The 15,877-nt window shown below is 47.8% G+C and overlaps 1 protein-coding gene across 3 annotated transcripts in view; it reads left to right on the top strand.

Annotated features, from left to right (window-relative positions):
• The window catches only part of LOC123367551 (nuclear GTPase SLIP-GC-like), an 85,905-nt gene that overhangs the window by 61,337 nt on the left and 8,691 nt on the right, over nt 1-15,877 (top strand). For all 3 annotated transcript variants that reach the window (XM_045011869.1, XM_045011866.1, XM_045011867.1), the window contains 3 exons: nt 2,400-2,608; nt 10,155-10,293; nt 11,764-11,872. In XM_045011869.1, coding sequence (XP_044867804.1) covers nt 2,400-2,608; nt 10,155-10,293; nt 11,764-11,872 — 457 coding nt within the window. The remainder of the gene's footprint in view (nt 1-2,399; nt 2,609-10,154; nt 10,294-11,763; nt 11,873-15,877) is intronic.

The following is a 15,877-nucleotide window of genomic DNA, read 5'->3' as shown; positions in this document are numbered from 1 at the left end:
GACCCCCAGTTTGCAAACCCCTGCTCTAGCCTGTATCCAGAATACTCCAGAGATCGGGATCAGCCTATAAAATATCCATTCCCTGGATCTCTACAAGCCTCTCACTCTATAGGGCACCATCTTCTCCCCATAGACCCAGCTAACTTGGGCAAGAATTCACAGACCCTCCTCTCAGTAAGTGCTGCCGCATTCACATGCTCTCTAACCGAGACAGAATCCCAGTTCAGAGCAATTAGCTGAGAGACAAATGTAAGTGCCACAGGTTCTGTAGCCTGATTCTTTAATGGCAGTTAATGGTATTGATTGCCATTTGATATTAATTTAATGAGCTGGGGGTAATAGATTCTCATTCCAGAATCAGACTCAGCAGAATTAAAACGAATCAGTTCAATATCTTGAGGGAAACCCAGGGTGCATGGCAAAGACACTCACACTGAGGGCAAGGCAAAGCCTTAGCCACTTTTATTAACACAATCAAGGAAGAGAAGGAAGTTCCAAACCACAAAAACAAATAGCAGTAATATAGCATTAGGGATACGTGTGGTGTCATCCCCTGCATATGCTCATATACTTATATACTCCCACCCTTCCTAGGGGGGGATGGATAGCTCAGTGGTTTGAGCATTGGCCTGCTTGAACCCAGGGTTGTGAGTTCAATCCTTGAGGAGGCCACTTAGGGATGTGGGGCAAAAATTAGTCCTGCTAGTGGAGGCAGGGGGCTGGACTCGATGACCTTTCAAGGTCCCTTCTAGTTCTAGGAGATTGGTATGTCTCCAATTATTACCTATCCTAAAATATCTCAGCCCAGTATCAGTTCAGTGTTCCTAAAGTTGCCTGGTATCATTACATACCAACTCCCTCTCTTGAGCAAGCTATTAATCTAGATTACTGGGAACTGCTGGACCATTTTATATATGCTGGTCACTCAATTACAGGCCTCAAAGTCACAATACTCCAACAAAAAAACTTCAAAACCAGACTCCAATGAGAAACTGCAAAATTGGAATTAATTTACAAACTGGACACCATTAAATTAGGCTTGAATAAAGACTAGGAGTGGATGGGTCATTACACAAAGTAAAAACTATTTCCCCATGCTAATTTCCCACCCCCTCCCACCACTCTTACTCACACCTTCTTGTCAACTGTTAGAAATGGGCCATCCTGATTATCATTACAAAAGTTTTTTTTTTCCTGCTGACAATAGCCCACTTTAACCAATCACTCTCATTGTAGTGGGTATGGTAACAAACATTTTTTCATGTTCTCTGTGTATATATATCTTTCTACTGTATTTTCCACTGCATGCATCCGATGAAGTGAGTTTTAGCCCACGAAAGGTTATGACCAAATAAATTTGTTAGTCTCTAAGGTGCCACAAGGACTCCTCGTTGTTTTTGCTGATACAGACTAACACAGCTGCCCCTCTGAGACCTACTTTACTTATCTTAACGTGGTTAAGCCAGTGCCTTACAGGATACAGGCCTGTAGGTTCCTTGCGTTACTGCTAAGCTAGCTCTGTGGTCTACACCACTAAAGCTAATAAATGCTCCCCCGCCCCCCGCTCTCCTTCTGGGTCCATAAAAAACACACTGCTATGGACCAACATTATCCTAATCCTTCCCTAGTAAGTAAAGCTGGAATAGCACTGACCTGTTCCCAGAGTGGTGCAGGGATGGGATCCAGCCCTCCCAGCAACCTCACTTCTTGGTCCTGCTTCAATCAGCTGCTGAGTCCACAGGGCTGTTTTTAATTCCTCTATTTATAACCTTCCCCCAACTTGCTGATTGGCTCAGCTCTCAGAGGTGACTTGGGTCTGACCTGCAAAGCTACACAGCCTCATTAACCACTACTGAGCTCATCAGGTAACTGCCATGCCCCGTTCTGGAAGTTTCTGGGTCTTTCTGAGTTGTCCTGCCCTGCGCGCTGCATGTCTGTGTGCAAAGACACAGAATAACCAGCTAAGATCCATGTCTTTCCCCACTGTATCTCCCCTCTCCCGTGAGGGACAAAGTCAAATGCTACAGTGTAAAGCACATGGGTTAGAGTAGTTCTTCAGGACAGAGCCTGTCTCTCATTATTGGTGCATCTACACTGCAGCTGGCATCTGATCGAGCAAATGCACTACAAATAGAAGTGTAGCAGTGCTGGCACAGGTGGCAGGGGGCGGGGGGGTTTGCTGCCCCAAGTACATACTTAGGGTCTTGGACGGATCAGAGTTAGTGTGGATATGTCTACTTGAGCTGGAAATTACACCTTCCAGCTCCACTGCATGTATGTACAGCTTCCCACACAATGGGGCCCTAGCTCAGCTGGGGTCTATAGGTCCTACTGTAATACAAATCGTAAGGAATGTATCCCATACCCACTTCATTACAACTGTGTTTCCAATTATCCAGCGAGATACTGGCTACCGAGGCTTCCACAGGATCCTGAAAGCCGTGTGCCAGAAGAATGGTGTGTACGCGTCCCGGATCGTCACCCGCATAGACCTCAACTGCGCCCTCGCTCAGCCCATCTATGACAAAATCGACTCCACGTTCGCAAATATATTCAGGAGAGAGGAGCCTTGTCCCACTCAGGCTGCAAAGACACCGAGTCTCCTTTGGTAGGGCTCTCTGGGCTCGCCATTGGCCCCAGGATCCTGCGGAACCCTGTTCTCTGGCCTTCCTGGGTAACCCAGTCTGGTGGAGTCCCCCAGCAGCTCCCCTAACCCCATTCCAGCTGGAGCATGATGTGAGGTTCTGGGGAGGCTAGAAACTGGGTGTACAGGACAGCTGACACCTCCGCACCACTACCCAGCAGGGCTGCATGTGGTAGGGCTGCATGTGTTATCATGTAGACCAGAGGTTCTCAAATGGGGGGTTGTGACCCCTCGGGGGTTGCGAGATTATTACATGGGGGGTTGCGAGCAGTCAGCCTCTGCCCCCAAACCCCCCTTCACCTCCAGCATTTAAAATAGTGTTAAATGTTAAAGTGTTTTTAATTGATAAGGGGGGTTACACTGTGTGAAAGAGGTCACCAGTACAAACGTTTGAGAGCCACAGATCTAGACCCTGAGGAGATAAACACACAGGAAGTACCACCTGGGAAGGACAGACTGACAGCTTCCCTCATGGCGCTGTTTGGTCCAGGCACCCTAGTTAAACCCATGAGGAGTGCCAGGAAGTGTCTGTGAAACAAGGTGAACTCCCTAGCTGTAGTGATGTGCACAGGAACCAGCAAACAGAGCTGAAAACAGTGGAATTTGAGTGGGAGTTGTGTTGGAGGAGAAGGGAGGAGGCAAGCCCCTGTTCCTTAGGGGAAGTGAGTGAGTTCTTGTGTGTTGTGTGGTGGTGGTGGTTGTTTCAGTTTGCAGAGACTGATAGGGGCCAGCTATGAGAGAAGCAGAGCCTTTGATCATAGCAGAGCCCCTTTTAGGGGATGGGCCTTTCCCAATTAGAGGGTGGGACTTCCCTGATTAGAGGCCCTATAATGGCAGGAAAGCAGCCAGTCAGTGGCACAGGAGCTAGCAAACAGAACGGAAAACAGGGGAGTTCCAGTGGGAGTTTAGAAGGGGAGCTTGAGGGAGGGACTGTTTGGTGTTTGTGTGTTTTTGTTTCCACCTGACAGAAGCTTAGGTGGGAAGGTTATGACAGATACAAGGGCAGCAGTGGTAGTGACCCAAGGAATGGAAGAGACAAGGAAGATGACCGGATGCGGAAGCTGCAGGATGTACATTAGCCTGGAGCGGGTACCTGAAAAGAGCTTCGGTTGCATGAAGTGCCGCCTCATAGAGCTGGTGGAAGAGAAGAACCGAGGCTTGGAGATGCAAGTGGGAACTAGGCTGAATTTCAAAGGGGATTCGAGCAGATGATGGAGAGAAGGTGAGAGGACGCTGAAGGGAAAAGTCAAGACTCTCAGCTGCAAGCTGGACTGGAGAACTGGGAGGTAGACTGCTGGGCAGGGGTGGCTCTAGGAATTCCACTGCCCCAAGCAGGGCGGGGCGCGCTCTGGCGGTCCAGTGGCTCCGGGGGACCTCTTGCAGACGTGCCTGCGGAGGGTCCGCTGGTCCAGCGGCTCCGGTGGACCTCCCGCAGGCGTGCCTGCGGATGCTCCACCGGAGCTGCGGGACCAGCGGACCCTCCGCAGTCATGTCTGCGGGAGGTCCACCGGAGCCGCCTGCCGCCCTCCCAGCAAAATGCCGCCCCAAGCACACGCTTGGCGCGCTGGGGTCTGGAGCCGGCCCTGCTGCTGGGGGAAGAAAGTGGCCAGAGGAAGCATGTGACTACGAGAACCAGGCAGAGGAAAAGACCAGCTAGTGAGGGATGCATAGCACTCAGGAACAGGTTTACTGAGCTGGAGAATGAAGAAGGGGCACAGCAGGCAGTAACGGAAGGTGAGAGGCAAGGAAGAGGAGAAGAGTGGCTAGCCCTAACAGCAGAGAGGAAGAGTCGATAGAGAAGGCCTCTATCTTACTGGGGCCGACTCGCAGAAGACTGCAAGAGAGAACAAAGGAGAAGAGAACTTGCAGCCAGAAAGAAGGCTGGAGAATTGCACCACCTCCAAGATGAGGCAGCTCTATCTGATTGGGGGCCCTTACTATGAAGAACAGAGAGGCTTGTCACCAGAGTTGACCCGGAGAAAAGAAGGGTGTGCTGTTTGATGGGCGCTAAGACACAGGCCAGGCTGGATTTACAACTTACACGCCCCTAGGCACAGAATCTTCAGCACCCCCCCTTGGTCCCCATGTGGCCCTGTCTGGAGCCCCCTCCTGCATCCCCATGTGGCCCTGTGACCCCTCCCCCCAGCAGCCTGTGTGGCCCGCTCCGCCTCCGAACCTGGCTCCAAAAAGGCTGCTGTGACTTGAGGAGAAAAATGCCCCTGCCACCCGTCTGCCAGCTGTTTGCTGCCACTCACCAGACCAGTCAGCCTCAGCCAGCTCAGGCTGTTCCGGCACCACAGCGGCCTCTGCAAAATTCTGCCTCCCTTGGACAAGACTTCTGCACATGTTGCAAATGGCTAAGGGGAGGAGGCACGATATGAGACCAGCAGCGTGTGGGGCATCTCGGCAAGGGGCGGGGCAGATCTCCCTCCCGAGCAGTGTGGCCAGTGGCAGCAGGGCAGCAAAATAGCCCAAAGTACCGCAACTCAGAACTGCCAAAAATAGCCCAGTTGGGCTAGGAAATTGCGCACTTGTCAATCTTAGCGTGCCCCTAGAACGCTGTCGCCCCTACACATGTGCCTGATTGGAAATATGGCCCTGGATATGGGATGTGGATCCGAGGCTGAAGAGGATCCTAACAGGAGCAGGAAAGAATCAATTGACTGTACTTCACATGGGAACAAATGATACTGGTAGATTCTTTCTGGAGTGCATCAAAGGAGACTGTGCCAGACAGGGGAAGATGCTTAAGGAAATGGAATCTCATCTTCAGTGGAATTTTACCTGTCCCTGGAGGAGGATAATGAAGGCAAGACAAGATTATGATGCTCAACAGATGGCTCATGCAGTGGTACTATAAGGAGGGCTTTGGGATGTTTGACTACGGGGAGGCAGTCACGGACAGAGGATGGACTCCCCCTGAGTAGGGAGGGAAATAGACTTCTGGGATGGAGGTTGGCACAACTGAATAAAAAAGCTTTGAAGTAGGAACTTGGGGGAGATGGTTGGGAGATGCTCATGTAATCTCCATGCCTGATTCTAATATTAACCAGGAGGAAAATCAGGAAAGAAAGAATACAGCAGTAGGTAGGAGAATGGACATTAACAGGAAAGATACTGCCAGTACCAGTGAAGGTAACAGACAGGCGATACTGGCAGTAGAATGACTGTACCCAATTGGGTGAGGAAACTGGGCAAAACCAACCAGCAACAGTTAAGATGTTTGTACACCAATGCACAGAGCCTGAGGAACAACATTGAGTAGCTAGAACTACTGGTGCAGGAAGTGAAACCGGATACTATAGAGATATCAGAAACATGGTGGCATAGTGGTCATAACTGGAGTACAGGTATTGAAGGGTACGTGCTGTTCAGAAAAGACAGGACTAAAGGTAAAGGTGGTGGAGCAGCACTGCATATTAAGGATGAGGCAGACTGTAAAGAAATTAGGAGTGACGGAATGGCTAAAACAGAGTCTGTTTTGGGTCAAAATCACTTTGGGGAAGAAAGCTACCAGAGGCTCTACTGGGTTAGTGCTGGGGGTCGGCTACAGACCCCAGGAGCTGATTTTGATCTGGATAGAGACGTCTTTAGTGAAATAAATACTACTGGGAATTGTGTGATCATGGGAGACTTTAACCTCCCAGATACAGATTGGAGGAGAAGTGCTAGTAATAATAGTCGGGCCCAGATTGTCCCGGATGTGATGTCTGACAGATTTCCTCACCAAAGAGTCACTGAACCCACAAGAGGTGATGCCATTTTAGATTTTGGTATTAGTGTAGTGAGAACCTCAGAGATGAACTGGTTGTAGAGGTCAATCTTGGTTCCGAGTGATCATGAGCTAATTCAGTTTAAACTAAATGGAGAGAAAACCACAAATAGATCTGCAACTATTGATGTCAAAAGGGCAAACTTTAGAAAATAAGGGAATTAGTTAGCGAAGTGGACTGGATTGAAGAACTGAAGGATCTAAATGTGGAGGAGGCTTGGAATTACTTTAAATCAAAGTTGCAGAAGCTACCTGAAGCCTGCATCCCAAGCAAGAGGGGAAATTTGTAGGGAAGCGTTACCAGACCAAGCTTGATGAGCAAGCGTATCGAACAGATTATTAAGAGAAAGCAGAAAGCCTACAAAGAATGGAAGATGGGAAGGATCAGCAAGGAAAACTACCTCTTGAAGGTCAGTAAGTGTAGGGGAAAAGTGAGAACTGCCCAAAGCCAAGCAGAGCTGAACCTTGCAAAGGGAATTAAAACCAATAGTAAACGGTTCTGTAGCCATATAAATAAAAAGAAAACAAGGAAAAAAGAAGGAGGACCCCTAAACACTGAGGATGGGCAGAGATCAAAGTTCATCTAAACATGGCCTAAACAAATACTTTGCCTGAGTTTTAAATAAGGTGAATGAGGAGCTCAGGGGTTAGTATCAGGGTGGCTAATGGAAATGAAGATATGGAAGTACAGTAGAAATTACCACATCTGAGGTGCAAGTCAAACTAAAAAGCTTCATGGGACTAAATCAGAGGGTTTGGATAATCTCCAAGTTTATTGAAGGAATTGGCACATGAAATCACAAGCCCAATAGCAAGGATTTTTAATGAATCTGGAAAACTCGGGAGTCATACCCTATGACTGGAGGATTGCTAATATAGTAGCTGTTTTTAAGAAAGGGGCGGGAAAGAGATCTGAAAAACTACGGCCCTGTTAGTTTGACCTCAGTTGTACGCAAGGTCTTAGAACAAAAGAAAGAGAAAGTAGTTAAGGACATAGAGGTAAACAGGAATTGGGATAACATACAATAAGGTTTTACAGAATGTCGATAATGCCAGACCAAGCTGATCTTTCTTTGAGAAAACAACTGATTTTTTTAGACGAAGGAAATGCAGTAGATCTAATCTCCCTGGATTTCAGTAAGGCATTTGATAAAGTTTCACATGGGAAATTAGTTAAATTGGAGAAGATGGGAGTTAATATGAGAATTGAGAGGTGTATAAGGAACTGGTTAAAGGATAGATTACAACAGGTCATACTGAAAGGTGAACTGTGAGTCTGCATGGAGATTTCTGGTGGAGTTCCTCAGGGATTGGTCTTGGGAACCATCTTATTTAACATTTTTATTCATGACCTTGGCACAAAAAGTGAGAGTGTGCTAATAAAATTTGCAGATGACACAAAGTCAGGAGGTATTGACAATACAGAGGAGCACCAGAATATCATATTAGACCTGACATCCTTTGAAAACTGGAGTAATAGAAATGGAATAAAATGTTATAGTGCAAAGTACAAGGTTATGCACTTAGGAATTAACAAGAATTTTTGCTATAAGCTGGGAATTTATCAGTTGGAAGTGACAGAGGAGGAGCAAGACCTGAGTGTATTGGTGGATCACAAGAAGACTATGAGCCACCATTGTGATGTGGCCGTGAAAAAGGCTAATGCGATCCGAGGATGCATCAGGCACGGTATTTCCAGTCGCGATAAGGAAGTGTTAATACCATTATACGAAGCACTGGTGAGAGCTCATCTGGAATACTGTGTGCAATTCCGGTCTCCCATATTTAAGAATGATGAATTCAAACTGGAATAGGTGCAGAGAAGGGCTACTAGGATGACCCAAGGAATGGAAAACCTACCTTGTGAGAGGAGACTCAAAGAGCTTGGCTTGTTTAGCCTAACCAAATGAAGACTGAGGGGAGATATGATTGCTCTGTATACATACATCAGAGGGATAAACACCAGGGAGGGAGAGGAATTATTTAAGTTAAGAGCCAGTGCAAGAACAAATAGCTATAAACTGGCCATCAACAAATTCAGGTGGCCTCCCAAGGAGAGCAGTGGGGGGCAAAAACCTAACTGGCTTCAATGCTGAACTTGATAAATTATGGAGGGGATGATTTGATGAGATGGCCTACAATGGCATGTAGCCGATCTTCGACTGCTAGTAGCAAATATCCCCAATGGCGGTGGTGGGACACTAGATGGGGAGGGCTCTGAGGTACTACACGGAATTCTTTCTGAGGTGTCTAACTGGTGCGTCTTGCTGAAATGCTCAGTGTCCAATGGACTGCCATATTTGGGGTCAGGAAGGAATATTTCCCTCGGATCAGACTGGCAGAAACCCTGGGCGGTGGGGGGAGGGGTGTTGCCTTCCTCTGCAGCATGGGGCATGGATCACTTAGAGGTTTAAACTAGTGTAAATGGTGGATTCTCTGTCACTTGAAGTCTTGAAATCATGATTTGAGGACTTCAGTAACTCAGCCAGAGGTTCTGGGTCTATTGCAGGAGTGGGTGGGTGAGGTTCCATGGCCTGCGATGTGCAGGAGATCAGACTAGATGACCATGATGGTCCCTTCGGGTCTTAAAGTGTTAGTCTGTGAGATCTGCCTCTTGGCTGACTGCTGGACTCCTGACCCCAGCTCTGACCCATATTCTGAATCCTGGCCTCTGACCATCCCTGCTCTGACCACTAGGCATGACCGTTCAAGCCCCAGTCATGACACATTATTATGATTGTAGACGAGACGATCAGCCCTGACTCTCCTCTCTCATCCACGTTTTATAATTGTTATGGTAGGGCCTAGGAAGCCCAGTGAAGGATCCTGGCTCCCATTGTGCTGGGCATTGTGCAGACATGTTAAGAAGAAGACAGACCCTGCTCACAGTCTGGGCATCCAACAAACGGTGGGGATGGATAGGAAGACGAGCAACAAAATGAAGTGGGCTTAGCAAAAAGCAGAAGTCTCAGCTGCCACTAGGGTAGCCCAGGCCCGAGGGGGTGCTATGTAGTCCCAGCAGAGCTGGGTTTAAGGAGGGATTTCAGGAGAATAAGGTGACACCTTGACAAATTTTGCAGCTCCATTGATTTCAGCGGGCCTGCCCCCACCTGCCATTCACACTTTCGTTAATTGCACTGTACCTGAGTAACTTAGAGAAATGCCACCCTGTGCCCCTTTGGGGTGTAAGTGGCCTTGGATACTGGCACATACGGAAATGAACAAGCTCCGTGACATCAATCCATCCCCGGTGCCCAAAAGGAGAAGGGCCCAGCCCACTAGCTGAGGCAGTGGAGGTGTCGCTCCTGCAGAGCTGGGGGGTCAAATGTTTACTCCGGCTGCTATAGAAAGGTGTGTTTGGGAGTTTGCTCCTTCCTGACCGAGGGGAATCTCCCAGCTTTACACTATTGGCTAGAAAAGGGGGTGATCTGGAGCTGAGCAGAGGGAAGGAGGGAGTGTGATAGGCACTTGTGTGCACTGGCTTCAAGTGATCCTGAGCTGACAGAACCGTTCTCAGGGGATCGGTCCAGGTGTCATATGTTAGAGTAGCCCTGTGGCTGCTCTAGCTTATACCAGAGTCAGCATGGCACCTGGCCAGCTGTGGGATTGGAGGTGAGGGATACATATGGCTTAGAGCCACCTTTGTTTCTCCTCCTACCTCCCCGCTCAGCTGTGTCGAGTAAGCAGGGATTGAGCCCATATGTCTTTTTAATGATTTATAATTTATTATCCAACTAGGATCCAAAAGGGAACCAGCGCCTCGCTGAAACCCTGCCTTGACATGTTCAAAGACTCGGTGCAGGAGAAAATCGGCGAGGTTGGGATTAAAAACCCAGTGACCAGTGACCACTGCAAGCTCAACTTCTTCACTGAGGAAGTAAGTCGAGGTTAAGAGAAGAGTGAGTGCTCTGCCCTGCCAGACAGAACTTCTGGGGTGAGAGTCGTCCGGCTATCCTGCCTCTCCGCTTGGCAGGGCCGAGGAGGGCTGCAGGATGGGGATAACCATGGGAGGGTAACAATGGGTGATGGGGATAACAATGGGAGAATAACAATGGGTGATGGGGACTCTCAGGGAGTGCAGGATCGGGTCTGTGATGAACTCTGCCTTCTGACCCACTGATAAGAGACATGAACAGCTGTAGGCTGTAGTCAACTCACAGGGTTTAGCATTTACTACCTGGCATCCACACACGGCCAGACTCTCAGGTGCAGCAGAGCTGTGTTTAGAACAGGACCCCGGGAGCGGGGACGGGGGAATCGCCTTCACTCCAGGACTGGTTTGGCCCTGATGTAACTTAGAGCATCCTAAAGGCCTAAATGACACTGGTAATGGTTTCCCTAGGGACCATCCTGACTGGCAAGGATGGTCAAAGCCCAAGGCAATGTGCTCCAACCCCCGTCCCCACCATTAACATGCCTCCTGTGCCAGATGGGTGCATCCAGTGAGGTCAGCCCAAAGGGAGGGCCAAGGACCAACCCCCAGAATGTAAGATAATCAGACATCGAATCTCTGTGCACACCAGCGAAACCTGCTCAGGCTTGAAATAAATAGCAAGGATTGAAAATGATCCTGGTCCAAGGCAATGTTCCCTCCATGGGCAGAATGAATTTTGTTATGTGAATTTTGTTATGTGCACCGAGGGATGTGTGGCACTTAAATCTCTCCTGGGCAGCCGCCCAACCATGCAGCTTAGCAAGAACAAAGGTCCAAGGTCCAGGATAGTTACACTCCGCTCTGCACCAGTTCCACCATAGCACTGCTAGGCTGCTGCTGTGGTTAAGTCTGGGCTCTTGTGAATTCCTATGGCAAGTACCCCAACTGCTTTCTACCATTGGAAAGCACCTGGGAATCCCAAAGGACATACCAGATGGGGTTCGCATCCTCGTAGCTAACAAGAGAACCTGCCCCCTTAACTGGCTGGTGATTATAATCAGCTGGAGCCACCAGAGCATATGTTGGACACTGTGGACTGGACTAGGTCGTAGAGGTGGAAGTCCCATCAGAGACTCAGTCTGCACCTCCAACCAGGGAATCTTCAGCCACCCTTAAGGCACAGGAGCAATGAAGTTACTTAGAAGGCACCAGGTGCTCTTTAGCCTTTAAGCAGGGGAAAGGTTTTTGAAACTCACAGGCTATTTGACTTCACATATTTGTATCTAAAACTCTGCCCTTAAGAATCCCACACCTGAATATTCCACTTTGATTCTGGGTCTAACCAATAAGCAAACCACGTTCCCACCCCCGAATCCCTGGGCAGGTCTCCAATTCCAAACCAATTATTTAGATTGCTTTTACAGTTGAGGGATTTAAAAGATAATGGCAAATGCTTTAAATTGATTCACCCAGACAAACATCATCCTGAGGACCATAGAAAGAGAGATTGTTAAGAAGAAGATGGCTGTCTATGAGTCCCTTCCGCTGTCCATCCAGAGTGACCTAAAACCTTACTATGAAGGTAGGACCCTTCTGCTGGGTGACCCTGCGTTTTGTGGTGTCGGTTTGTTCTCTGGCATCAGGCCATGAAGGAGTGATGATGATGATGACGATGATGAACTTCTTTAACTTTAGCCTCCAAACTGGAAAAATGCCAGGTGAAGGGAGAGCACATTGGTCTCTATCTTCGACCATAAAAGGATGTGGAAGCATGTCGTAATTACTGACTGTCATGGAGTGTATCTATCCCATGCTGTCCCAGCAACCTAAGGTTTAGCACAGGCACTGCTGATTGGCAGTCTCACCGCAGCTGGGAGTATCAAAGGGCCGAGAAGCAGGGGGGCGTGTCACCTGCCAGAGGAGTGAGCAGGCGGAGAAGGGAACTCCTGCTAGCAGGCTGCTGAAGAGCCACCAGGGACAACACCCTAGAAAGAGCAGCAAAGAGTCCTGTGGCACCTTATAGACTAACAGATGTATTGGAGCATGAGCTTTCGTGGGTGAATACCCACTTTGTCAGATGATATGTCACCCATGCATCCGACGAAGTGGGTATTCAAGCACGAGAGCTCATGCTCCAAAACGTCTGCTAGTCTCTAAGGTGCCACAGGTCTCTTTGCTGCTTTTACAGATCCAGACTAACACGGCTACCCCTCTGATACTTGACACCCTAGAAAGAGATGACCAGAGCACCAGGCTGAAGAGCCTGCAGAAACCCGAGGGAAGGTAGGAAGGAGCTCAGGGCACAGCCAGAATCGACGAACGCTGATCCAGTTTATCTAGCTTGAGGCCCTGAGCTGGACCCCAGTGAAGTGAGCAGGCCTGGATTCCCCTACCAACCCCCTGATGAACTTAAGGGCAGAGAGAGTTTTCAGATTTCTGGGCACCAGGAATAGACTAACAGCCCTGCCAGGCTAAGTGAGCTCAGGTGCCAGAGAGGGCACTATTGCACTGACACACTGACCCATCAAATAAATGAGTCACATGATGAAATGGCTGGAAAGAATTATCGAGAAAAGACTTTGTGAGGAACTGGAGCATCAAGTAAGTGACAACTAATCTAGGTTTGTGCCAGGAAGGTCAACGATCAACACAGTGTCTGCAGCCCAAATATTGATGGAGAAGTACAGGGCAAAACACAAGGAATTGCATTTAGTGTTTGTGGACTTAGAGAAGGCTTCTGACAACGTCCCTAGAGGTGATGCCTGTGGACACGCAATCTGCTAGAGGTATATGTTCAGACTATCATGGACATGTACAAGGGCCACAAAACAGTAGTGAGGAGCAGCTCTGGCTCCAGTGGGCCATTTCCTGTAAGGTCTACAACAAGGATCAGCTTTAAGCCCATTCCTATTTGTGATTGTAATGTGATTGCAGGGCATTAGGAGAGAGGCTCTATGGAACATGCTTTTCACGGATGACATAATGTTGTGCTGCAAGGATAACACGATCTAGAAAGGGACCTAGAATGGTGGAGGGCTGTAGGAGCAGAAAATTGTTTACAAATCAGCTGTCAAAAGATGGAATACTTCACGGAGAGGGACAAGGAGAAGCCAGTAAAGCTGGATGGTGTAACAATTTAAATACCTTGGATCAGTGTTAAGCCTTGATGGGAATGGGGATTTGGATGTTAAGAGTCTCATGAAGACCACTTGGTGTAAATGGAGGGAGTTGATGAGGAGTTCTCTGCAATACTAACATGTCAAGAAAACTAAAGAGCAAAGTGTATAAGACCGTGGTTAGACCAGCCGTGACATACAGGACAGAATGCAGGCCAAGAAGGAAGAGAGAACGACTCCTTCACACTGTGGAAATGAGAATGCTCTGGGGGACAATAAGTAAGAACAGAGCTGAGGTGCTAATCGGTGAGGTGGTACGAGCTGTGATGCAGGTAGATCCCATCAGAGAAAAGCTGAAGGAGCATTGACTGAGGTGGCCGGGTCATGTGAGACAACACCACATTGGATATGTTGGTGAGAGAATACAATACCTACTAGTCACAGGACAAAGACCATGGGGAATACCCAGAAAAGGATGGTTTGAGATGCTGGAGGAGGACATGAAGGAGGTTGGTGTCAGCTTGGAACATGCACTTGACAGGAACAGTTGGCGACCAAGAACAAGAGCCACTGACCGTGACTAAAATGGGGCAGGAAAGTGAAGAAGAAGTTTGTTCTCTGGCCTCTTTTCCAGACAGATAGAAGAACTCTTCTTGCCTCTCACTGGGGACCAGGTACAGGGACCATCTCAGTTTCATTAGCACCAGTAAAGCATGAAGCAAAATATGTAAATTGGTGTTCTTGGGCAACATGCGTTTGGTGATGCCACGGATACGGCCGGTGCTCCCTTCCAGCCATCCAGCCAGGTTTATTGCTCTCCAGGCACAGTGCCCCTTGGCAAGGAGCGGCTCAGTCAGCAGGTGGAATTTCTGCTGTCCTGTCGGCCACGCAAAGGGTTAAGGTGAGGTACCCCAACATTAATAGACTGAGACAAATAACTTACAGACAACCTTATGTGTTTCATGACACCTGCTTCTTACCTCCTTGCTTCTGATGTCTCTGGCAAAATATCCTTCTGTCAAATCCTCTTAGCCTGTGCTAGATTGGAGGTGTACCTGTGCTAGCCTTCTGGAATGTGTTTATATACATACCCAATGACTGATGCTTACATAAGAACGACCATACTGGGTCAGACCAAAGGTCCATCTAGCCCAGTATCCGGTCTTCCGACAGTGGCCAATGCCAGGTGCTTCAGAGGGAGTGAACCTAACAGGTAATGATCAAGTGATCTCTCTCCTGCCATCCATCTCCACCCTCTGACAAACAGAGGCTAGGGACACCATTCCTTACCCATCATGGCTAATAACCATTAATGGACTTAACCTCCATGAATTTATCCAGTTCTCTTTTAAACGCTGTTATAGTCCTAGCCTTCACAACCTCCTCAGGCAAGGAGTTCCACAAGTTGACTGTGTGCTGCATGAAGAACTTTTCCTTATCTACTTTCTCCACATCACTCATGATTTTATATACTTCTATCATATCCCCCCTTAGTCTCTTCTTTTCCAAGCTGAAAAGTCCTACCATCTTTAATCTTTCCTCCATAGGGGACCCTCTCCAAACCCCTAATCATTTTAGTTGCCCTTCTCTGAACCTTTTCTAGTGCCAGTACATCTTTTTTGAGCTGAGGCAACCACATCTGAACGCAGTATTCAAGATGTGGGTGTACCATCGATTTATATAAGGGCAATAAGATATTCTCAGTCTTATTCTCTATTCCCTTTTTAATGATTCCTAACATCCTGTTTGCTTTTTTGACCGTCTCTGCACACTGTGTGGACATCTTCAGAGAACTATCCACAATGACTCCTAGATCTTTTTCCTGATTTGTTGTAGCTAAATTAGCCTCCATCATATTGTATATATAGTTGGGGTTATTTTTTGCAATGTACATTACTTTACATTTATCCACATTACATTTCATTTGCCATTTTGTTGCCCAATCACTTAGTTTTGTGAGATCTTTTTGAAGTTCTTCACAGTCTGCTTTGGTCTTAACTACCTTGAGCAGTTTAGTATAATCTGCAAACTTTGTCACCTCACTGTTTACCTCTTTCTCCAGATCATTTATGAATAAGTTGAATAGGATTAGTCCAAGGACTGACCCTTGGGGAACACCACTAGTTACCCCTCTCCATTCTGAGAATTTACCTTAATTCCTACCCTTTGTTCCCTGTCTTTTAACCAGTTCTCAATCCATGAAAGGATCTTCTCTCTTACACCATGACAACTTAATTTACATAAGAGCCTTTGGTGAGGGACCTTATCAAAGGCTTTCTGGAAATCTAAGTACACTACATCCACTGGATCTCCCTTGTCCACCTGTTTGTTGACCCCTTCAAAGAACGCTAATAGATTAGTAAGACACGATTTCCCTTTAGAGAAACCATGCTTCTTAGAAGTGCCTGTGTTTTAGCAATGCTAGCAGGATCCTTGCCAAGTTCATGTACCAGACAGTGAACTTGTAAGCA

Source organism: Mauremys mutica, chromosome 3 (assembly GCF_020497125.1).
Source record: "Mauremys mutica isolate MM-2020 ecotype Southern chromosome 3, ASM2049712v1, whole genome shotgun sequence".
NCBI lineage: Eukaryota > Metazoa > Chordata > Testudines > Geoemydidae > Mauremys > Mauremys mutica.
This window is presented reverse-complemented; position numbering and strand designations above follow the sequence as displayed.